General features: G+C 41.0%; 1 protein-coding gene across 8 annotated transcripts in view; it reads left to right on the forward strand.

Moving 5' to 3' along the window:
- Positions 1-204: 204 nt before the first annotated feature.
- The window catches only part of MAP3K20 (mitogen-activated protein kinase kinase kinase 20), a 92,966-nt gene continuing 69,434 nt past the window's right edge, over positions 205-23,736 (forward strand). Inside the window, exons 1-2 of one of the 8 annotated variants that reach the window (XM_062578236.1) lie at positions 205-385; positions 7,723-7,912. In XM_062578236.1, coding sequence (XP_062434220.1) covers positions 7,754-7,912 — 159 coding nt within the window. In that variant the 5' untranslated portion in view covers positions 205-385; positions 7,723-7,753. Of the gene's footprint in view, positions 386-992; positions 1,027-1,282; positions 1,366-1,679; positions 1,800-1,977; positions 2,101-3,708; positions 3,768-7,281; positions 7,440-7,722; positions 7,913-23,736 lie in introns of those variants that run through there. The other 7 variants (XM_062578243.1, XM_062578240.1, XM_062578242.1 and 4 more) reach the window with 7 other exon arrangements.

A 23,736-nucleotide genomic window follows, 5' to 3' on the forward strand; every position in this document is an offset into this window, starting at 1 on the left:
TTAAAATCTGGGTGGCAATTGCCTCAGACAGGAAGGATAAACATGTTAGTCACAGCATTTAAGAGATTAAGTATGTGGCACCTCTCCTCCTCCAGAGCATGAGTTTCATGTGATCTGCATTTGCTATTAGCCCTTTCTGTTAAAAGTGGGCCACTAGGCTGTTTGTCTAGAGAGACTTCTCCAGGCTTTGCAGTGTATCAGCTCATAACAAAGTACAAACACCCTTAGCTCAGACAAAAATTGTCTGAAATTGCCACAGCCAGGCGAAGCTAGAGCAAGCTGGCCTCGTCCAGACCTCAGTCCGCTCTCGTCCTGGCAGTGCTGAATTTGCCAGGAGGGCAGAAGAGAAGCCGCCAGTGCCTGTTTTTTGACTTAGCATCTTCAGGTATGTGTCAAACTCGGTGCTTAAGATCTCGCTGAACTCTTGCTCTCGTTAATTAGTATGGCACACTGGAATAACACGCTCTGTTTTATGCCCAGATATGCGTGCTTGTGCTTCACTGTTTTAACTCTTGGCTAGCCCCCTCCATACCAAAATAACACATCTTGAGTAAAAGCCCCTCATTTTTGTGAAATGTTTGTCTGATCCACCAGGAAAGTGTTCTTTGCAGTGATTCATCTCGATACCATACATCTTTGCGATGTGCCATTAACGCATGTGATTAAGGGTGATGCTGCACACCTCTCCATGATTCATTGTGCTCCACAACCCATCTCTGTATGGTGTTTATACATACATACATATATATATATATGTATACATGCATAAAGGAGTCGTGCATGTGAGCTAGTGGGGAGATGAGCTTCTCCGATGAATGCAGAGCCGTGGTGCAGGTGGCAGGGGACAAGGCGAGGAGCCCAGTGCAGAGCAGGGAGTTGAACCCTGCAGGATACGGATGTAAAAAGAGAGAAGGGGAGAGGCGGCGAGAAGGGCGCTCGCTGCCCGCGGCCTGCGCGCTCGCTCCCGTAAGCGCGACAACTCGCTGCCAGGGCACGGGAAGTTTCCCGGCCCGGCGGAGCGCCGCGGTACGGCGGGGGCCCGCGCGGCTCGGGCTCCGGGGCTGCCGGCGGGCCGCGGCCGCGCTCGGCTCCGCCCGCCCCGCGGCGGTTACTCGAGCGGGGAGAGGCCTCGCGCGGCGCGGGGGAGGCGGGCGGGCCGCGCCGGGCCGGGCCGCGCGGCGCGGGGGAGGCGGCGGGCGGGCAGGGCCGCGCCGCGCCGCGCCGCGCCGGGCCGGGGGGCGGGCGGGCGCGAACCGGAAGCGCGGGGCACGGAGCGGGGGACGCGCTCGCGGCGGTCGGAGCCTCCCTGGGCGGCGCGGGGTCGGCGCGGCGCGGGTCCCGCCAGCCCGCGGCGCCGCGGGGACGGTGAGTGCGGGGCCGCGGGGGGCGGCGCGGCGCGGCGCGGCCGGCAGCGCTGGCGGAGCGGGGGGCGGCGGCCCTGCCCGCGGAGGCGTCTGCCCGGCGCCGGGAGCCCCGCGGCGCTGCCGCTCCCGCCCTGACCTTCCCTCCGTCCCTCCCTCGCCCGCCTTGGCGAGGAGCCCCGCGCGGGCCGGGCCCGGGCGGGCGCGGGGCGCACCGGGCTCCCGCCGCGGGAGCGGCTCCCGCGGAGGCGCTCGCCGCTCGCCGTCGGATGTGGCGCCCGAGCGTCTCGCCGCGGGCCCGGGGCGGCCGGCAGCTGGCTGCCGACGGCGTCGCCCTCCGCCGCTCCTGCGGAGGCGGTGCGGGTGCCTTCGCCTGGCGTGCGCTCGCTGCCCTCCTTTACCGCCGTGGGCATCGGGCGGCCCGGGCGGCGCCCCGAGGTGCGCGCCCCCCCTCCCCGCCGGGCCGTCCTCCTCTCGGCACTTGCCGCGTTTCCGAGGTCTCGTCCTGCCCCTCGCCGTGCCCTTTCTGTTGCTTCTGTGAGCCGCCCGCCGTCCCTCTGTCCCGCGTGCGTTTCTCGGAGTTTGGTGGTAGAGCAGTCAGCAGAGCCGTGGATCATCGCGTTTCTTAAACCCCAGAAGCAGTTAAAAAGCGTTGGGTAACTGGGCCATCGCTTGAAAGCTTCTTAGCATTTTGTTGGAGGCACGTGGTTAAATGTTTTCAGAACTCCGGCCTGAAATTGTAAGTCCTCAGCAGCTTGCTTGTCTTGTGGGTCGGCAGGGTGCTTTGCATGCCTGCGGCGTGGCGCGAGCCGTGGTGAGCCTGGGGAGACCGCTTACCTGAAGTGGCAGAACTCCGAAACCCTGACAAAGTGAAGGCCCAGATCCTACGGCTGGACACAGCACTGTCTGCAGAAAGACTTACTGGCGCTGCAGGCCTGAACACAGAACTGGTTGCGTTGTCTGTCTTGCACAGTGTTGCATATATATTCCTTGCAGATGTTACTGATAACACGTGATGTAAATGAGGGGAGCAGTTCAATATTTTGCTGAGATAAAATGTTTTCTATTTAAAGTGAAGTGTTTAAACCCTTTGATCTCTACCATTGGTACAACTCAGTTTGAAAATAGAGCGGTTTCTTTCCTGAAGTACTCAGATTACTTAGGCTGAGTTGAGCTGTCATGCTGTAGCACTGATGGCTATGTACATTCAAATAAAAGTGGAAATATTAAGAGAAGTTCTCCAAAAGTCTTAGTTCAGACAGAGGCTGGAGTGGAGCGTTGCTGCTTGTGTGTAACCAAGGCAGGCGGAACATAGCTTTGAGTCTTACTGTCTCCAGTGCCATTCTTAAATCTGATTAAGAAAGTTTAGCAAGCGATTTTAACTTCCTGAGAGGTTAGCAGAGATTAGAGGATGTTTAGTTTGGAGGTATACATGGAATTTGTGTCTTTTCCATGTACACTTTGTGATATGATCAAAGGATCTTTTACTTATAAAAACTTCTCTGTCTGCAGTATCTCTCATAGCTTGATACCCTTGTCTGTTTTCTGGTAGCAAAAGGCAATAGTTAACTGTATTTAAAAAAAATGTATATGCTGCTGCAAGAATCTAGGTTGAAAGCTTCAAGGACTGTAGACCATATTGGAATACAAAGGATGATTTGGATCTAAAAATGGTTGGTCAAAGATCTTGAAAGCAAATGAACTGTTTTGCCAAATAAGGAAACTTGGCACATTCTACTGTGTATTTTAAGATAGCACAAGTGTAGTGTGCTACTACTTTATTGGCAATATGTTGGCAGAATGCCTTCCTGAAAGAAGCACTGAATCAGAGTGAATAAGCATGAGGTGAAAGGAGTGAGTTACATACTTTATTTTTATATTTACAATATATATTTTTCTAATATATTAAAGGAAACAAGTATTAAAAACACCTCAGGTGCACATGAGGGATGTGCACAAGGAGAGGAATGTAGTTTTTAGTTTTACAGATAGGCACTAAGGAAAACATGAGTTGAAGCTGCTTTACAATCTGTGTGAAATTCTTTCCTTCCATCTGTCTCTAACTTATAAATCTCTCAGTGAAAACTCAATACTCTGGGAATTGAATGATAAATAGTAGAGCCTTATCTTTCATCCATGGGATAAGGCAGACAATTTTGCTTCTTTGGTGTTTTTCCTGCCACCCAAACCTTTTTGTACTGCTGAGCTCTCCAAATGAACATGCTGCATTTTTTTTTCAGTATCCCAAGATGTTGCACGGTACAACCTGGAGTGGGACTGATGCACAAGGTGTCTGTCCTGGTGCTTTGGGATTCCCTCAGTGTAGAGGAGCTTGAGAGAGGGCCCTGGGAGCAGCTCTGCAGAGAGCTGGAGGTGGCAGGAGGAGGACAAGGAGTGGGGCTGGCTGTAAGTCGCAGGGATGGCAGCAGGGAGCGGGTCCGGCCTCGCCTCCTCGCTGTGGGGAGGAATGAAGGGGGTTTGCAAGCTTCCTTACCCCTGCTTTGGTTGATTTTGCCCACCAAATTGCCAGTAACAGCAAGTTATCAGATGGCTTTGTACACTGAGCTTTTATTACTGTATTGAATGAGCTTGTTGTGGCTTAATAACAAAGTGATATGGGACAGCAGAGTGCTGTTAGTACTCAACAAGGTAAATACTACCAAATGCATCGTGGGTCCTTTTCCTTCTGGTGTGAAATGAATAGCTTCTAACATCCTGTAGAAATAAGTTAGGAGGAGAAAAATCCACAGAGAGGATACGGAAGTTCTTACATGATTACGAGCTCATGTTAACCATTTGAAATAAAATGGAAGAATGAAAAATTTCTTTATTTTCTTGAGATCAAATAGTTAGAGACAAATAATTGAAATAATCAGCAAGTGAATCATTCTTTCAAATAAGCATCATTCACAGTTACTGAACTGTCACATTTTCATTTCTTAGGAAATAAGCAGCAAAGACAGTTGACACAGTGTTCTTAATGCTAACCTACAATAGCAGTTAAACTCAAAATTGTAAATCATTCCTTTTCTCTTACTCCATTTCCTTTACTGATTGTAAACTTTCAGGATGCTGTATTTCTTCTATCAAAGGGAATTACCATAACAGCTCCACTCAAACCCTATAACAAGGGACTTTTCTCCTGACTGCACAAAGATAAGATCTGAAAAAGTCTTGGGCAGGCAGGTGGAATGATGCACTTGTTTAGGACAGAAGTATAAGAATATGAAGTTCAATGAAATGCAAGATTTTTTTTCTTAACTAGTGGTGTAAACTCAGATTGTTAAGTATCTTTAAAAATGCAGTGACAAGTTAATAAGTATGTATGTAGTTGTCACATGCAGTGGTTAGACTAAACAGTTGTTTTTTCAAGCATAGCAGAGGGATTGATCAGTATAATTGAGGACTAACTACCTTGCATCCAAAAACAAGGAGTAATATTTAAACAGGTCTGTTCTCTCATCTAGAAGAGGAAGACTGTATACCTAATTTAGGCTGTCACTAATTACAGCTATCTGTATAAAGTGTATGCTGTTTAAATCTCAACCTTCTCTGGAAAAGGGGAGTCTTGAAGAATCTCAGATAAACCAATGAATCATCCTTTAAAATGTATTACTTTATTGTATGCCAGTGACCATAGTGTCTCCAGGTGATTGATTCTTGTGGGTGAGTTGGAAAGGTATTAGAAGAATCAGTAATAGCTTCTGCAAGTGTTTGTGTACTGTGCACTCCACTGAGATTACATAAATGTTCAGGAAACAGTGAGTTTTCAAATAGCAAGGAGGACACATCAGAAAAGTGCTCACTTTTGTTTAATAAGCCTCGTGTGTGTATGTTGTACCATACTGGTAAATGTTAAGGCTGTTTTTTTCTGTGAAATGTTAGTATAACATCTTGTTCTATGCTAGTATAACTTCCAGAAGCCAAATAATTTGTTTATATGGATAATTTCGTTCTTTTTGGTGAACGATAACTTAAAATAATTTGACAGCACTTCAGAACTTTTGAATCCCAGGATTCAGGCCAGGAATATTTTGTTTCCGATGTATTTTTCTTTCCCCTTGGTGTTCTGTCCTTTCTGCCATCTCAAATGCAACCACATGTTATCAGCTGTTCACACTTCCCTGTCTAATTTATGGTCGAGTCGTGGTGCATATACTTTTGCCTATGAGTAACATTACTCTTGTGAGTAATTCTGTTGTCAGTAAGAGATTACTCAGTGGAGCATAACTAGCTATCCAGGTGCACAAGTGCTTGCAGGGCTACGGCCCTAAGTTTTAAAGTCTGTGGATTTGGAAGCTTATCTGTTTCATTTTTCGATTAAGTGTCGCGTATGTTTGAGATGCTGTGTACACAGCGTTAACTGGGAGGAACTGCTCAAATGGAAGAGACAAATGTGCTTTTTCTTTCTGAAGACCAGGTAATTGGGCAGCATTGGCAAAGAAGCAGAACGTTAAAACTGCCTTCATATTATGCTCCTGATCTGCAGGAGTGAGCAGTTACCTTTCTCTTGAGCACGCTTTAAAGAAAAACGTGTGCAGTGCGGTACAGATGATGACTCTGATCTTAAATAGATATGCAAAAGATGAAGGGAAGCCTAATAACAAGGTTAAAACAAGAACAAAAGGTCAAAAGAAGAGGTTAGGCACTTGTATCACCAAAGAAGTTGGCAGAAACTATTGGAAGAATAGACCTTATTTCATGCCACATGGATAAATCTCATCCCAACTTACAAAGCTGGGAAAGGAGAATATGTGTTTCCTCAGAAATAGCCTTGTCGACTGTTAGTGAGATGTAGCTTAACCTCCTCTCTTAAAAAAGTGATGCCTTCAATGAACATGTAAGTGTGTCATGGTCTTGTCAGCTGTTGTCTGTGCCTCATAAGAACTGAAGAGAATTAAGCAGGCAATTTTTAGAAAAAGATTCTATGTTTTATACAATATCTAAAAACATACTTCTATATCTTTGTCTCACATTTGGAGAACAGCTGCAGCCAAGTAGTGATAGAAGTTTCTAGTCAAGTGATATCTCAATTTTAATTAAATGAAATAATACACATTCAGCAAAGCTGGGGGGAAAATGGGTTTTTATTTATATAGTCCCCATCAGGGACTCGAAGAAAGGTTTTTTGCAGTAGCTGATGCTAGGCATATTGCAGATACAGCTCCTAGCCCCAGACAATGCATAATGCATGGATACCATCTTAAAAAGTCTCCCCAAATACACAGTTGATACTATAGCTTGAGCAGTGTAGTTGGAGGTGTAATTTTTACCAGCACACCAAAATCTGTGCTTTTTTTTTTTTAAATTTATTTATTTAAACCAGTCCCTGTTTCAGTTTATGCAGATGAACTTACTTGCATTAATTGCATGCATGGTGATTTTTGGTAGTAAGTAAAGCTAGTTTGTCTAAACTGGTGCCAGTTTGTACCTACAAGCCTCAAACAATCCTGCAGAAAACTTGTGGAAAGTTCTGCAGGATCCCACATGTTCTGCAGTCCCACTAAGAACTTAAAGCTTTTTGATCTTATGCAGAGATCCAAAATTAGTCATTGTGCGCTCATTTAGGTGATAGTGTTTCTGAAAATTTGCTACAGGCATAAGCTTTATCACTTTGAAATCTATGAGAAGGACGTTATGTTCCTCTGGCAGCGAATATGGAATGATCTCTTAAAACTGCCGAATCCAGTCTTGGCACACGCTGCAAAATTTCACATATTGTTACCAAGATAAATTGCTCTGTACTTACACTTTGTTATAACATGCAAACAGAACTGAGTCATTCGGAAAAAGACTCTTGCTGTGCCCAGGTTTTTCCACATCCTTGTGAAAAGCACTTCTGCCCCGCTGTGAGCGCCGGGAGCGGGCTCGGTGCGCGCCGCTGAGCGGCTGCCAGAAAGCTCGCTGGCTCTGCCTGCGCCCGTGTCGGGTACGGCGGTCGCAGCAGGAGAGAGCGCGTGCCTGAGATTCCCGAGCTCCCGTGCAAGCGCAGGGCTGGAAGCGCGTTTCCCGTCCGCCAGTGTGCTTCGCGTTAGCGAGCTTGGTGACACGCTAGCGTTTTGCAGAACTACTTCCAAGGTGCTCAGGAAATGTCAGTGTAACTCTGAATAACGCGTTTAGCTGTTGCTCTGTCTCCCAGCTGTTCCTAATAACTTGTGCAAATTGTGTCAGTGTCTGCGTAGCCCACAGGAGTGTGACTTCTTAGACTTTCTTTTTCCTCTTATGCTCAGTGAGATGTAGTATGTTTTATACTGTAGTATTTTTATTAGAACAGGTTCTTGCTTTGGGGTGTCTAAATAGAGATAAAATGTTTGAGAAGTGTGTGGAATGCATGTATTAATTAAAACTTTTCTCTTTACAGATTTTACTGTGGTATATTTTGTCATTATGAGATGTCGTCTACCAGTGCTTCATTTGTGCAGATTAGATTTGATGACTTGCAGTTTTTTGAAAACTGCGGCGGAGGGAGTTTTGGAAGTGTCTATCGAGCCCGATGGATTTCTCAGGACAAGGAGGTGGCTGTAAAAAAGCTGCTCAAAATAGAAAAAGAGGTAAGCTTGCTAATAATTTGTGTTCTGTAAAAGCAAGGACATGAGTTCTTTTCTAATGTCTTCTATTCTCTAGTTCATTGAGACAGACTACCTTGGGTTTTTTTTTTGTTTGTTTGTTTAATTATGAAAACCTGTAACTGGCTGTTGTTATAATGAAGACATACTAAGTGGCTCCAGGTTAGTGTGTCTCTTAATTTAAAAGGTTATTGTTTTCCTCTTTCTTTACTGTCCTCCCCTTTCCTTTTTGTGTAGGAGCTCCTCTCCATGATGATCCTGAGAAGGAGCCGTGGAGCTAGGAATTTCCCTTTGATACATGTTGCTAAATAGGAATATGAAGTTTTCACTCTCTTTGGCCACTTCCATTTTGTCATTGTTCCATCTAGTTTCTCAAGTCTTGTGGTTCATGTTTTTATGTTCATTATGGGATCAGCATATATTGCTAGGTGGTTTTTCATCCCTACCTGCTGCAGGAATTTTTGATCTGGGGTTCCAGTAGCTCTGAGTCAGTCATAGTTACACTTTTGTGTGGTCTCATCTTGCAATGAGGTTTCAGCCAACCATTCAACCAGTCGTCTTGTCTAGTGGCTTCCTGCATGCCTGGAAAGATAGTTGGGTCCTTCAGAAATTTTGTGGGAAAAGGCAGAATGACCATTTACTGTAGCTTACAGAACCATAAGAGGTTTATCTAAAAAAATTCTTGACCCTCAGCTTTGTACAGTCTCAGCAGAGATAGAATGTCCTCACAGGACTCAAGTCTGTGTGCTAATCACCATGGCTAACTCAGCAACGAGGACTCACTAATGTAGCAATGGGTGGCACAATTTCTGCACCACTGCTGCAGCAGAAGTACATCTTATTTTTGTACAATATCCTCAAAACAGCTTAGGAAGACTGAAGGACTGAATAAGCTGAAGGGCAGCAAAGCAATTCTAAAGATAATATGCCTAGTAAGTAATCAGACACCAAGATTCTTTTACTGTTGCAGCATCTGAGGGAGCATGATTGATTACATGGGGCTTAGTGATGTAATAGGGTAGGTGTTTTTATTATGATTGAGCAAGCTGCTGTCTAAAATAATGTAAAAGGTTCTTACATTTCCTATTGAGGGTGATGTAAGATGTGCACACTCAGTCCAATGTCAGTTTGAGCATTGGGGAAATCAGTGTTGGGCAGCTGGTGCAGACCTAGTTGTGTTGTTTTTGAAAGAATGTTGACAAACTGGAGGGGCAGTGCCTAGGAATTGCAGGACATGCTCAGGGGGAGGACAGCATGATGCTTCTGGGGGTAGGATGATGGGTGAGACGACTGACAGAAGGGAACATGTTCCTTCCTGTACAGAATTGTTCATTTGCATTTTAAACTTCAGAAAATGGATGGGTTATAGCAGGGAGTAACTTGGTGTAGGCACCTTCTCCTGAATTTTCTGGGGAGGCAGTATAGAGGCACATAGAAACACCTTCAGTAAATCTAGCAAGATTTGCCAGAACTTGTCTGTCAAAAACCTTAATGAATTGAAAAATAATATAAGGTTGTTTACAAACATTGCATTTTCATATGGGGAAAATGCTGGCCTTGCTTAATTAAATGTAGACGGCTATTACAAGAATTAATGGTTGGGATCTGAAGCCAGACAAATTAGAATGGGAAATAAAGCACAAATCATAAGGAGTGAGAATGAGTAACACTTGGAACAAACTACAAAGGGGGGGAGTGAAGATGGAGAATCTGTTCCATCTCTTCATATCTTCGCACTGAGATGAGATGCCTTTTTGGATCATTGCTTTTGTTAAGTTGTTGAGCTCAACGCAAGAGTAGCTTGCTGAAATATAATGGCTTGTGATTTATTGGAGGTCAACCGAAATGGTCCGAAGGTCTTTTCTGACCTTAATGACTGTAAGTGTGTTTACATATGTAGTATGCAGCATTCATGTGGTTTATCTATAATGATGACAATAACGAACATCTGTGTACAGATGTATGTACAGTCATGGTGAGTCAGTGACTTCTGATAGCAATAGAAAAAGAACTTGCTGTAACTATATATGTTTATTTTTAGTAGATATTTGAACAGTTTGCATTTAGTCCAGAAAAATAATAATTCTGGTCTCTTTGGAAGGAAGTATCCTTTTTTGCTCTATGACTGATAATCTTTTGTTTCTGTTAACTGCTGCAGTAACCCAAAACAATAGATTAAAGAGAAAACAAGAGAGCTGGGAGAAGCTTGCTCATAAGAATCTCATGCTAACTGCTTCCAAAGGCACACACCAAGTCAATGATGCTGCAGCATCATTCTGCAAATACATTGTGTCTGGGATTCATTTTATTAAACAAACAGGTATCTTGAAAACTTATTCTAGCCAAGTGAGTATGTTCTGACATGTAAAACAGAAAAATTCTTGTTCCGGCAAATAGCAGCATATTGTACTGAAAGATATGCTCAAAAAACTTAAATGTTTGAAAGGGTATAGCTCAGGTAGTTTTATTCCAGAAGTTTTTGAAATGTGAGAAATAAAGACCTTTGCAAGGCATTAACTTTTTATTGACAGGCAGTAAAATCTGACTGTACAGGAGAGGGTACGTGTTTATGTCAATGAGTACAGCTAAAATGGTTTTATTGAGAAGAAATATTCTGCAAGGCCTTGATTAAAACATTAGATCTGAAGCTCCGGACAAAATTTTTACTGATTAAGCAAATCGTATGAGTGTGCCTTGAATGATTAAGGAAGGGCAGAATTAAATTGCAGCTTTGTTATCCAATCCAAGCGCTTTGGTAGTTTTGAGGTTTAGGTACAGAACAACAGTTCTTTGTGTATTGTTGTATGGAAAATCAAATTATCAGAATGATGTCTGTGCTGGATATGGGAGAAGTAGAAATGCCTCCTGTAGTAGGATGTCTGCTTGTTTCTTTTGCCCTAAGTGCTAATTTTGTGCATTCATCAAAGAAAATTGCACACCTAATACTCAGGAAGTTATTTGGTATTTTTGTGCATGATTTGTATGAATTATTGAATAGGCCCATAATTTGGCTTCCCCTGAAGCAGATGGGAGAGTCTGGGCCCAAAGGCCTTACTTTGGAAATTACTGGTAGTTCTTCTGACTCCACTAACTTCAGCAGATGCCCGATGAATGAAATGTTCCAGCCCTTGGTTTACGCCTTGCCGTGTTACCTTTTCCCTGAGTAGCGTCCATCTCCCACAGCTGTTGGTACAACTCTGAAGTCCATGGTATTTGTCCCTGCTCGCTCTTGACGGCTGTGCTTTTGGTAGCTGTTTCTCAGCAACTGGTGTCTGATCAGGAGTGTGATTCTTTGTGAGACTAATTGCTGATGGGACTTTGCCTGAAATTTGAATTTAATTTTAGTGTTACTGCTCTTTAGTAGTAGTTCTGCGATACACAGACTGTTTCTGTGCTCTTGATAGACAGCAGTAATAGATCTAATTTGCTTATGTCAGCTCTGATAACCATCGTGCTTATGTGTAGGATCATTTGGTTTTATGCAGTACACTTGTCTTCAGATTCCTTTCAAATGCTGGTGGTCTGCACAAGCTGTAGTGCAGTGGTGGAGAAAAGCTGGGGAAATGTAAGCGTAATCTTATTGGAAAGTGCTTTTGATAAACCTATAGCCACTTACGAATAAAAATTTTAAATGGAATATTGTTAACTGTATATGCTTTGTTCAGTCATGTCTGTAGACATGTTTGAATGTTTATGAGACAAGAATAAAACATGTTTTTACTAGTTTTGATGCTGTATTGGTGGAGGTCTGGCTATCATGAAATTAATTTTGTATTGTCAGATTTTCTTGTATGTACTATATATGCAGTAAGCTTTAGGGGATTGTTAAACTACTTTATAAAACTTTTCATATGGAAAATAGTATAGCTTGTTCATGTTTTTCTTTTATGATCTGCTCTTGGAAAGAAGTTTTCAGGAAAAGTTGATCGTGTCCATAACTTCCAAACTAGGTGAGTTAATTCAGTCACATGCATGTGACCAGACTTACCTCACTCGTGCTTGTGGCCTTGTAGGCAGTATGCGGTAATTTTAATGTGGGTCACAGGAGTGAGGACTGCAAACGACTTTCAAGAGTAATGAGAGAAAAACAACACAGTAGAATAAAGCAAAGCAAAACAAACCACAACGAAATTGATACCTAGCCTACATAGGGCTAAAAATAGATGATGTTCTTTTTGCTTGCAGTTTATAGCTATTAAGGGTGCTTGGGTGCCAGCCTTGGATGACTCTCTGTTCTGGGAACTGGCCATGATGAAGGGCAATTTTGATGCTGTTTTATTAGGTCTTTCTAGGAGCTTCCACTCCCTTCTCCCTTTCATTTCTGAATCAGCAAGTATTTAAAGTGGTCCTAGATAACATCTGTCAGGCAGTGTCTATGTATACTTGATTCTGACACAGAGCAGAGGGAGGGACAAACCCAGTGTTTCCCAACTTGTCATCCTTTGGTACATGTAGTTTTGCTAATGGCTTGTGAAAGACAGCTTTGAGGATGTGGTGTATAATGATTTATAAGGTGTACAGATCTAAATATGTGAACTTTCCAAAGAGACCTGCACTTATATATGAAAATTATAAAGAGTTCACATTTTTCATGTTCAGTATACATAGACTAAGTGATCTCATGAGAACCCTTCCAGACCCATGTTTATTGCAAGAAATACTGCTGCGTCCTGTTAACAGCTGTAAGGAGAAAACACAGTAGTATGCCAAAGGCGTGTCTTAGTATCTTTATTTCTGTTTTCCAGTGTGGAAATTTCAGGCTTTTGTTTGCTTTTTGTATTTTTTTTTTTTTTTTTAAGAAAGACTTAGAGCACTTCTTTTGGTGCTGACCGGGGAAACTTGGTACAGTTTTTGATCTGTGGTGGTTGTAAAAATGGAGCTGGATGCTCTGACTGCTGTATGTGCTGTATCTCACAGAGTAAGTTGTTGTGGGTAAGACAGGGACTTCTACAACAAATCTGTGAGTGTTTCTGCTTTTGAAGTTACCCTTCTCTTGGGTAATCCCGCTTTGTTCAGGGGATGTTTTTTTGGAGAATGTTATTTTGAAAATGGGTGTTATGTTTTCAGATGTCTTGAAAGTCTCTGTGTTAGGAGATTTTCTTAGCAGATGCATTGGGTATGACTATATGGTAAGTCTCAAATGGAATACGTGTTGCAACCAAAATGGTATCGAAAGCACACTGGTATTTAGGTGATACAAGTCTAATGGAAGATGATATGACTGCCAGAATAAATTTATTTTTGGGAAGTAAACACTTTGTTTTCATTTTGTCTGCATTAAAAAGAGACTTCATTCTTCTGTGTCTTAGTGCTCCTCACTACCGTCTCAGAAACATAGCCATCCAGACACAGAAACACATTAGTCTGTATTTTGCTGCATTTTATTGTGGTCGATTATTTAGTTGTGTACTTGAACATATTTATACCAAGTCTTTCATTAGATGAGTAACAACTCCTAAAGTTGCTTCCTGTAAATAATGAGTATTTGTAATGCAAATTGTGTAGCTTACTGATATTTTTTTCTTTTTTAGACCAACTGAATTTGGTCTAAAAATCCTCACTGGTTTGTATATACACTTCTAATTCTTTTAAATCAAGCTGATTTTGGCTTAATTTAGTAGAGGAGTTGACTTTAATGAAGCTGACATGTCAGGGCTCAGCCTGGCCGTTTGTGGCTTCAAAAGTTATTTTGAATTGGTTGAGACATAGTGACTGTCAGTGTTGTCATCTTAGCTTGTAATAAATGCCAAGTAATTTCACAAGCACTAGTGAATATTGCTGTAGTCATCTTTCATACCCTTTTTTATGAGTTAAGACGCCAGATTTTGCACTGAAATTGCGAAGGGTTAAGTGCACATTTCCTTCTGACTGGTGGACAGCTGTGAGCACTAACTTCATAAACAAACTTAATAAACAAGTAAATTAGTAAAGTAAGATGCACCAGATTTTGTCTGTTGTTTCTCTTCACTTCAGTCTTAGCTGTGGCTGACTCATAGTAACTGTGGGCACAAGCGTAGTGTTTTCTGGGTTTTGTTTTTTTTTCTTCCTTTTCAGATATAAATTACCTAACTTTGTCAGAGTGAAGCATAGTTACCTTGTGTGCTGCCAGTCAGGAGTGACAGTTACCCATAGCTTGGCTGGTGCACAGAGACTTTACTGTGTGTTTGATCACTCATTTAGGAGTACCTCTGTGAGGCTTGGAACCATTTAGACTCAATTATCTTTACATTTGCTTTTTCAGAAGGTGAAATATCTGTAGGCTAACAAGCCTAAACACCAGTTTTCTACAAATTATGCATAAATCTTCTTTAGAAGAGGGAGAAAATCTGTCTACATTTATTACTTGAAAAGTACTCTTTCTTATTCTTTTGCTACCCAGAGGACCCAACCTAGTTATTAGGATATTTGTATATATTCTTCCATTTCATAAATAATTTAATGGTGTTGCATATTGTCTTAAACTTATTCTGTCGTTCTGCTGCAAGGTTTTGGTTGACAGTGGGTTGTTGGAGTTCATGCTTAGCCACAACTTGGGGGGGGGTGTTGTTGGTTTGTGTGCTTTGCTCTGAATATAAAAAATGATATATTTCTCCTTTTTCTTTTTTGTGTGGATTCAGATATTATTTGTGGTTTGGAGGCAAGGTTGCAATGCTTGTGTCTCCATGCCAAAAACCCTTGACATCAACTTGCAGCGCTTTTGTTTCCCCTCCCACGACATTCACTGACCCTGAGCTTCTGTTTAAGTGATCAACAGCAAAACTGTATTTTGGGGTATTTAAGCCGTCCTCAGGCTTCACTGTAGAAGTCCTGTCAATATGAATGAGATCCTTTTCTCTAAGTGATATCTTGGGCTCTTTGCAGACTTTGCAACATAACTATAAGATTTGGATTCATAGTTACTTGTTCAAAGAACTGATAAAGAAAGGGTTCAGGAAAGCTTGAAAACACTGTGTGGTATGAAGGCTTACTTCCCCTTTTTCTGTATTACCCAAGCCATTAGTTTACACTAGGCATCAGTTTACCAGCTTTGGAGAAAAAGCTCAAAACTCAGACATATAACTCAGTGCCTGTGACTTAACAAGGTACTAGACGTCATCTACTAACTGTCTGTTCCCAGGGTTTTAGCCTGTAGCCAGCACAGCATAGCATCTGTTAGGTTAAAATTTCATTCACTGCAGTGTAAATGAGTGCAATTCACATTTTGCTTTTGTTAAGAGCTGAGAGCACACAGGCAAAGGCAGGGAGCTGGCTGGGTACCATGCTGCAGGCGGGACGTACTGCAGAGCCCAGCAAGTGATGGTGTCCACCTCGTGTCCTCGCATACTTTGAGGGACAGAGATGACGGTCTAAATGCCTATGACTGCACCAAAATCAGTTGCTGTTATGGTCAATGGGAGTTTTAGAATAATTTATACACACTATAGCATGTGGAATGACAAATTACTGTTTTTGATAATAACATTGTTATTCAGGTGCATGGATATATTGTTTGCATCTAATAGCAGTTGTTTGTTGGAGGCATGTGTGTGACTGTTCAAGCAAAGTTAAGTGCACGTGATGTTGTCTGTGTAGTCTGAGTCTTGGGCCATGCCTCTCTTGGGAGCACAGGCTGTTTTCTACTCTGTATTCAGAGCCTGGGCACAAGAGGCCACAATCTTTGGTTGGGGTCTCCAGAGCTACCTGCCACATACATCACAGCTATGGGATTTTGAATAGCAGTTTTTGTCCTCTTACTAGAGCAGTAAAAACTGCCCTCCTTTTCTTGCTTTTCTTTTGAGTTTTTGCTTGTGAGCAGTACAAAAATCTGGGGCACAAGACTGAAAGCAAAAATGAAGAGAGAACATATGTTCCAGCCTTGAGAGATGCTCCAAAATCAAATTGTTTTTGATTGTTAGTGGTGTGACTCAACTATGAAGGTTATTTCACCTTTACCTATTGCCACTTTTTAAGGTGTTGATAGAGAAAGTTTCCTTTTTAAGAGGTCTATATAAACAGTTATAAAGAAACATTCCGACCTGTTTATGTTAGCTGGAGGCTGCGGTGCAGCCTGGAGAACAACGTCTCAGTTAACTCTTTCACTTGTACTCTGTTTTGTTAATACACTGGGATGATTAGGCCAACAAAGGCAAATAAGGAGCTACTCTTCTGATCCAGCTGCCTGTAAGCTGCCTTGGTTGTCTTTATTAATAAGCGTATTTCATCCTTAACCGTTAAAGTATCGGGGAGGAATCTGATTTGCGAAAACATGTTCATTCACTAGATGGAGACTGAGTAAATCCTGCTGTATAATTTGCTATTTAAAGGAGCAGCCGCCACTGGGGAGCTGGTGGCATCATCATCAGCACATGTTCAGCACGCGCTGTCTGTGACCGCTGCTGCTGAGCGGTGCCGAGGCACTGGGCAGCCCTGCGGTACAGGAGCACCCCGTTCAAACCTGGCCCTTGGGTGGCATTGGAAGGAGAAGATGCCACGGGCCTTCCACTTTTTTTCTTCTGTCCTGCTTAGTCAGTCATCTAAAATGACAAAGGTGCAAATAGTGAGTTCTTTTTCCATAAAGAAAATTCTTTTATATTTTGCTTTTGATTGATTTGGCTCTAAAACTTTAAAAACTTTCAACAATTGAAGATCATTGTGGCCCTGTGTTGCAAGCAAGGGAGAGAAAAAAAACTTTGTTATGATATACACCCGAACAAATAGTTGTGTGTTTTGTGTATGAGTTGGTATTAGGTACATGAGCTTCTAGTAGCTGCATCAAAAAGAAACATGTTTTCTAAAAGCTCTAAAGTTGCTGTGGGAGAAGCAAGGAAGCTATTGGTAGGCACAGGAAGATGACATTACATTGATTCGTATTTTCTTTTTGGAAGGTTTTAAAAAGGAAGCGTACAGATGAGGTGCATATCTGCTTTTAATGAAAGATGAAGTTTTATACAAATTGTTATCTGGCAGAACAGAATGTGAGAGACAAGTAGGTTGTTGATCTGGAAATTTGTTCAAACTATCTAGTTGCTGCGCCCGTTAGTGAGTGTTTGTCATTTTTCCAATAGAATATGTTTTCTTCTTCCTTGGAAGAATCACAGAAACAAATAAAATGTAATACTGGCTGCACACAGTTAGAGGAAAATAAAGCATAAGTTATTTGTCTAATCATATAATAACCTTCATTTTAGTAATGTTAGAGGTAATCCTAGCAAAGATAAAAATATTTAGAGCTTATAAATACTGATTCCTGTTTTTTCTTGCAGTAGACTGTGTCCTTTTAAATCTTCTAAACGAAGGAAGGGGCCCTTTACTGTGATGTGACTTTATTTGCTGAGATGTATGTGTCTGTGTATGCTGAGGTGTTGAGTTCGATGAGGACTTAGCAAAAGTTGGATAAAATTCAGAGCTGTCAAACTGCTCTTTGTTTTGGATGCTTTCTTGTAAAGACCCTGTTCAAGAGTTTGTGAGGGCCCAAAAGAGAAGTACTGGATCCAGAACTCCACATATTATGCCTACAGACTTTGGACTTCAGCTCTTAGGTTTTGATTTCTCAGTTTTTCACTTATTTGTACCAAAGTCTTTATTGTAAGTTTTCTCTCTAAGCTATTCTAACCTCCACCTTGTGAAGAAGTTGGCTATAAATTGGTTACTGGCACTAAATCCCAGGTTTACTCTATTTCCATTGCAAGCTGCTTCCCTGTTAGTGCTGTAATTCTAGATAGAGTACTGTGATTTTTCACTAACTGGGAATCAGGCTCAGTCCTGCCAGGGGTAGACAGGCATGCTGTTGTTACTTAATAAATTTGAAATTTTTATTTCAACCGCCTGCCTTTTTTATTATTGTGTTCTGCGGTATGCTGTGGAAAGGGAGAGATTCCTCGTTCTTTCCAGGCCATTACTGAGATGAACATTCAGTAATAGCACTAACAGCGTGCTTGGCTCGAGAAATTCTTTCGGAGTAAGTGACACTTGATTCTGTAACAACATTGGCATCAGCTGTTAGCAATAGTTGTGTATTCTTTGCCTTGAAGCTGTGACCTGAGTTCCCTTTTTGGGAGAGAAAAAGCCTGCAGACCCTTTCAAAGACTAGGACAGTTGCTTTGTTGTCTTAAAATCTGTGTCTCTGCCTTTTTGCTTGGTCAGTGTTTAGATCCATTAAAAACAGTAAACATGATGGGGGGGCAGAGATCCTGCAGCTAGAGCTGCTTTATAATTACATATTCGACCACAACAGTACAAAGAAAAATGAGTCTCTTTTCTTTATGTACCATATTTCAGTTTTCCCTTAGGTTTAAATTGGCATTTTGGGCTATGTTCACTGGAGCTGCTGAAGAGCTTATCAGAAAAGGAAGGAAACAGAGGGAGGGAAAGAAAGATAGATTTCCAAATGACAACCTTTTGAATAGCCCAAGTTCAAGCCCTAAAACAAAAAGTGGAATCTTTTTCTTCTAAATAATGTGCTCTACAGTCTCACCTCTCATCTTGAGAAACATAAAAGAGCAAGTAAAAGAGATGACCCAAATCACAGAGTTCCTTTGAAAGAAGAAATTCAGCTGTTTTGAACACTTACAATCAAAGGAAGTGGTTTCCCTAATTACATGAACTATGTGAAAGCTCTCAGAATAGCTCTTCCACCCCAGGATTCCTTGCACTTTAGAAGTTTGCATAAAAGCTCACATGGAGAATCAGATGCAAAGTGTTTGATTCAAATTTTATTAGGCAGAAGTGAGCATACATTCATATCTCTAGGTGTGACAGCTGGTTGGGTTTGGGCTACAGTTCTGATTTTGATGGGTTTCAGTCCTGTAGTTTAAAATCTTTTACTCTTCAGTTTCTCTGGTGAGAAACCCCTTTCAAGAGAAAAGTGGGAATGGAAAAAAATGGAGAAGGGATAGAAGGATCCCCTTGTGAGCTTTCGGTTGAGGATTCTTACCTTAATTAGACTGCCCATTATTGTGAAAATCCGTCCCTGTATACAGCTTTCAAAAGCATGAGGAATGATACTTCATCTCATTTTAGAGAAACTGTGTATCTTAAAATATTTATTTTGAAGAATTAGGATCTGAACTCTACAACTTCAGTGTATAATAAGGTGCATTACTGTAAACTGAGCAGTGAGTACATACAAAAAAGTGCAGGAGGTTTCTAAAGGCTTAAGAGCTCTGTTCCTCAAGAATTCCTATCAAACAAAAAAAAAGCAAACTTTTTTTTTTTTTTTTTTTTGATAGCTTGGGAGTAGAGGGAGCAAGCTGTCTCTCTAACTGAGAATTTGACAAATGTGGGTACCTAAAGTTAGATGCATAACTGACCCAAACAAAAAGCTCAGTTCTAACAAAATTTCAAATTTTGACAAAGTAGAATATAACTTTTTTCTCATTAAAAATCTATTTCTCAGTTTTGTTAGCTTAGAAAAACAGTTAGATTTTAGTATCCATCACAAAATAGTCTTTAATTGTTGAAGGTAGGTATCTAATCTTTTCCTAGCTAAGCCTAAAAATGATATTTCCTTTCCAAACCATCTCTGAAACTTACAACAAAATACTGTTTCTGAAGACACAGTACAAAACTATTGAGTGAAATATTAATGAATAATATTTGCAATATTTCAATAAATATTGAAATAATATGCAAGACCATCACACTTGCTCTGTACAGCGGTAATTTCCAAATGATCTTATATTCTTCACAACCACAGTTATTTTATCCACATTTGATAAAAACACAGATAATTGATAAAATAGGCTTTGAAGAGAAATCTCACAGCCTTTTAAATTGCAACAATTCAGAGACAAGAAGGGAAAAGGGCAGAACTTTTATGACTGTCTTCTAGATATATAGAATTTGCCAAAACCCTCTTTGTAGCAACATTGTGTCCTAATAAAAAGATATCACCAGCTCTTCATTTGAAGAAAGAAATAAATGTTTATTTGGATGCTTTTTTCCTCTTAATCTTACAATAGTATATCTTTCTTGTAAGAATTAACCTTTCTAAGCTCCATTTTTTCCAAGCAGAAAGTAAGTCTTTTTCTGAATTCAAGGAATTGCATCCTAGAAGGGAAGACCATTAGCAGACTGATGCTGTTGTAAGTAAAGTGCACTGCACAGTAACAGTGTGCCTCAAAAGGGAGGATAAATGTCATATAGCCATACAGCACTCTGGCAGGGTATCAGCTTGGTGGAAAAGCGTGAGTTCTGGCTGTGCCTTCTAGGGAGAGACATTTCTGGCAGTGAAGCTTTGTGATCAGCACTGCTGGAGCATGATTCTGCTTGGATGAAAGAGAGCCTTTAAGACTGGGCATGCCGTGCTTGACTTGAAGGTGGCATAGAAAATTTGATTTGCTCACATCTGATCCTTGACAGGAGTTGATTTCTCTCCATATGTAACTTAGAACAGTCCTCAGAAGAGTTTTTGCAGAGCTCTGGTATCAGAGAATGGGAAACTGTGATATTCTGTTACTCTTTAACACCAAAGGAGATGTTCAGGGTTTGCATATGCTTTATGCCACTGAAATAGCACAGAGATCCTGGACCAGGATCCAGTTTCTGAGTTCAGTTCATTGTCAAATCAGGTATCCTTCATCACTGTAATCAGTGTTGTATCCTTGTGTAATTAGTGCTGTATCTAAGTTTTCCCTAACATCTCTTCAGTCTCTAGAGATGTAATCTCAGATTAGAGATCCATAGAGCTCCGTCAGGAAACTGGAAGAGATGCTCACCAAGCAAAAGAAGGTAAAACTGTGAGATAGTGGTTATCCTTCTCCTTAGTACATTCTCCTGTCGTTTACATTCTGATTAAAGCTCTTTTCCTCATGACACAGTTGGAGGAAATGCCTCACAGTGTGAACTAACTGGTTGAATCAGAGGAGAGACAACTAATTAATTATATGGAGTTGCAAATTCTTTTTGCTATGCTCACATTCAGACTGGAATTTTCATCAGCTATAGCATCTTGCATTCTCTCCGGCTTTTCAGGTAGAGCTTGTGGGAGAGAGATTGCATGGATACACACTGTGCAGTGGGACCCAGGTCCTGAAGTTTCTTTGGCCTCGTATAGTAATACAGTGTTCCAGCTTCCTCTTCTACTGTTTCATTTATTACAGGTTCTCTGAAAGCACAGTGCAAAGGGATAGAGGAAGTAGTGCAAGTGAATTATTTTGTAATCACATAACAGATAATCTCAATCTTCTAACAAACCTTTTAAACACTTAATTTCTCAGAAGATATGTTTGTGTATATAAGTTAGAGCAGTTCTCAGAAATGTTTTGTACATCCCTAGTATTGGAGAGTGGGAATTAATAGCATATGTGATGCTGTGATCCTTTTGTGCAACTCTCTTAAGAGAAAGTGCTCTAGGTTTGTTTGTGCTTGGTTCTACCAAAACATCACAAACAAGTTAGAACAAGTTTCAGGCTTCACATTAAGAGTTTAGTTCATCAATCACTTTTATTCTTTTAGATGGGTTCTAACCACAGAGATCAAAGTTGCAGCACAGACAAGGATAGAGATTGGGGTGAAGCTGGTTGTGTTGTGACTTTGGGAAGGGAACTGGCCTGAGACATTAGTGTTTGCAGAAGAGCACTGAGAAAGACAGGCTTTTGGCTGAGTTTGGAATCCTGTGGTGGTACAAAAGTTGCAGAGGTCCACTTCTTATAGGTCTGCTGCTCACAAAGATCAAAGTCACTGCTTTCACAGGATATAGGATCACTCTATAATTAGTAACTATCACTCTTCAAGATAGGTTCTTTAAGATTTCCAGTTTCTGCAGAGTTGAGGGATACCAACAGTCTGGTTACCGCCTTTTTTAACAATTTATTTGAGGCAGCTGACTTGTATTCTTTTATAATTTCAAAAAAAAAAAAAAAAAAAAAAAAAGATTTCTGAAAACAGATCTTGTATAACAAGAATTGGAAACAAATAGTTTTACTGACATGTCTATGTGAGCAGATGCTAGAAAGAGGTCTAAATAAACTGGGGAGTTCTGTATAGTGAATTTGTCAAAGAAAATTAAGGGGAGAGCTGAACCTATATGGTATGGTGTAGAACCTGTATAGTACAGAAGGACTAATTTTTTTTTTAACATTAAAATCATTTTAAAATATTGTTAGATTTCCACTGAAGTTTTTATCTTAGGAATTTATAAGACAGATCATTGTTTTATTTGAAATTTTTAGTCTTCATAGAAAAAGGTTTTGAGTTCCCATGAAGGCAGCCTGAAAAAACTCAAGAATAATAAAGAAATCAATCTATTTTGCCTAAAGGTAAAAGCTTGAAATTTTTGGAGTTTTGCCTAGTTTCATTTTTGACCATCTCTACTCAGTAGGGGTAGCATTTGAGCCAAGTTTTTAGAAAAAATATAGTTTTCAGTCTTAGACAAAGAAGAGTAAACTTTGAGAAGCAGATAAGGAATTTATGTCCTGAAACCTTGACACTGTTGTATTTTGGAGGTGGGATCTCTAATCACAGAGGTCTAGACTGTAGTCTAGGTGTAGCTAGGGAGTCGTCACAATAAAGTCACTGCCGTTCTAGTTATTGCTTGGCTGGGATGTTACTGGCCAAAGGGCAGTGGTACTTGACGGCAGAATGCACAAGTCGGATTTCGATGTAGTTTAGGATCCTGTGATCCAGGAGGCTGTTCTTGCTTATGTTTTTGCTGATCTAAGGAAAGTGAATAGGAGATCTGTCTGTAAGTTGAAGAATCCTTACTGTTTAAACCATGACAGAGAGCAAGAAGACTTGGTAAGGCATGGAGACAGCTTGTTCCTCTGGGTTCAAGGAGAAAGGTGATTTATTCTGACTGAAGGAGAGGGAAAAGGGTGAATCTGTGTTTGTCCCTGGTACATGGTAAAACTAAAACTGGAAACAGACAGTTGCTAATATTCAAAGAAAACTAATGCATAGCAGTCAGAGATTGAAGTTATGATACTGACTGATTTTCTTAAACTCTGGATTTTGTAAACTTGTGCCATGACATAAGTAAGTATGGCATGAAAAAGACTTCTTGTCAGTGGAGGAGTCTCACATGCTGACTGGGCTTAAGCAGAAGAATGTCAGCAGTTGTCACCTGTTTTCTCGTTTTATTTTGTGTATTGACTGCTCACAGCCTTAATTTCAGTGCTGAAAGTTTTGGGTTTCTTTGAAGTAACTGTTCTTTGGGAAGGGTGTTATTCTCTGTTTTCCTGTAGTCCACAGGGACAAATAATTTATGAATGAGTGTCTGAGTCAGATGGCCGATTTGGGAATCAAAAACCCGCATGGTTCTTCAGTAGTTACAATTAAAATGTAACAGAGAAATAATGCATCTTGTGATGTGCTATTTTAGTGACAGTGGACTCAGCCTTATCCCATTGAGGAAAATTTTCTGGAATTATAAGAACCTTTGGGATCCAAATAGTGGATTCAACATCAAGTGCTATCCGTATCATTAGTTGCAATATGTTGGGTTTATAATGCTTAAGATGGGCTTAAAGTGAGTACTCATCAAGAGCTTGTTAAGTTTTTTTCTGTGGTCAAATGACAATTTTCATGATAAAGTTTGAGAAAATACTTAAGTGGAAAGGTGACTGCTTTACAATGGGGCAGAATCCATGATTATAGCTGCTGCTCTTGCTGTTGAAAGTCTCAGTGTTCGTTGTTAGCAAAAGGTACTGTATAATGTGATTAGACTGGTTCTTCTAAGTTATCCAGATCCCTCAGTGTAATATCTAGTGGGCCTCAGGCTAAAAATCACAGTTTTGGTTGCCTGAGTATGGGCATGACTTTTCTAGAGATACCACTTTGACATTATTTTATCTTCTGTTGCTTTTAAGCACTGGGAAGTCTGAAGAGACCCA

The sequence above is a fragment of the Rhea pennata genome, chromosome 6 (assembly GCF_028389875.1).
Source record: "Rhea pennata isolate bPtePen1 chromosome 6, bPtePen1.pri, whole genome shotgun sequence".
Taxonomy (NCBI): domain Eukaryota; kingdom Metazoa; phylum Chordata; class Aves; order Rheiformes; family Rheidae; genus Rhea; species Rhea pennata.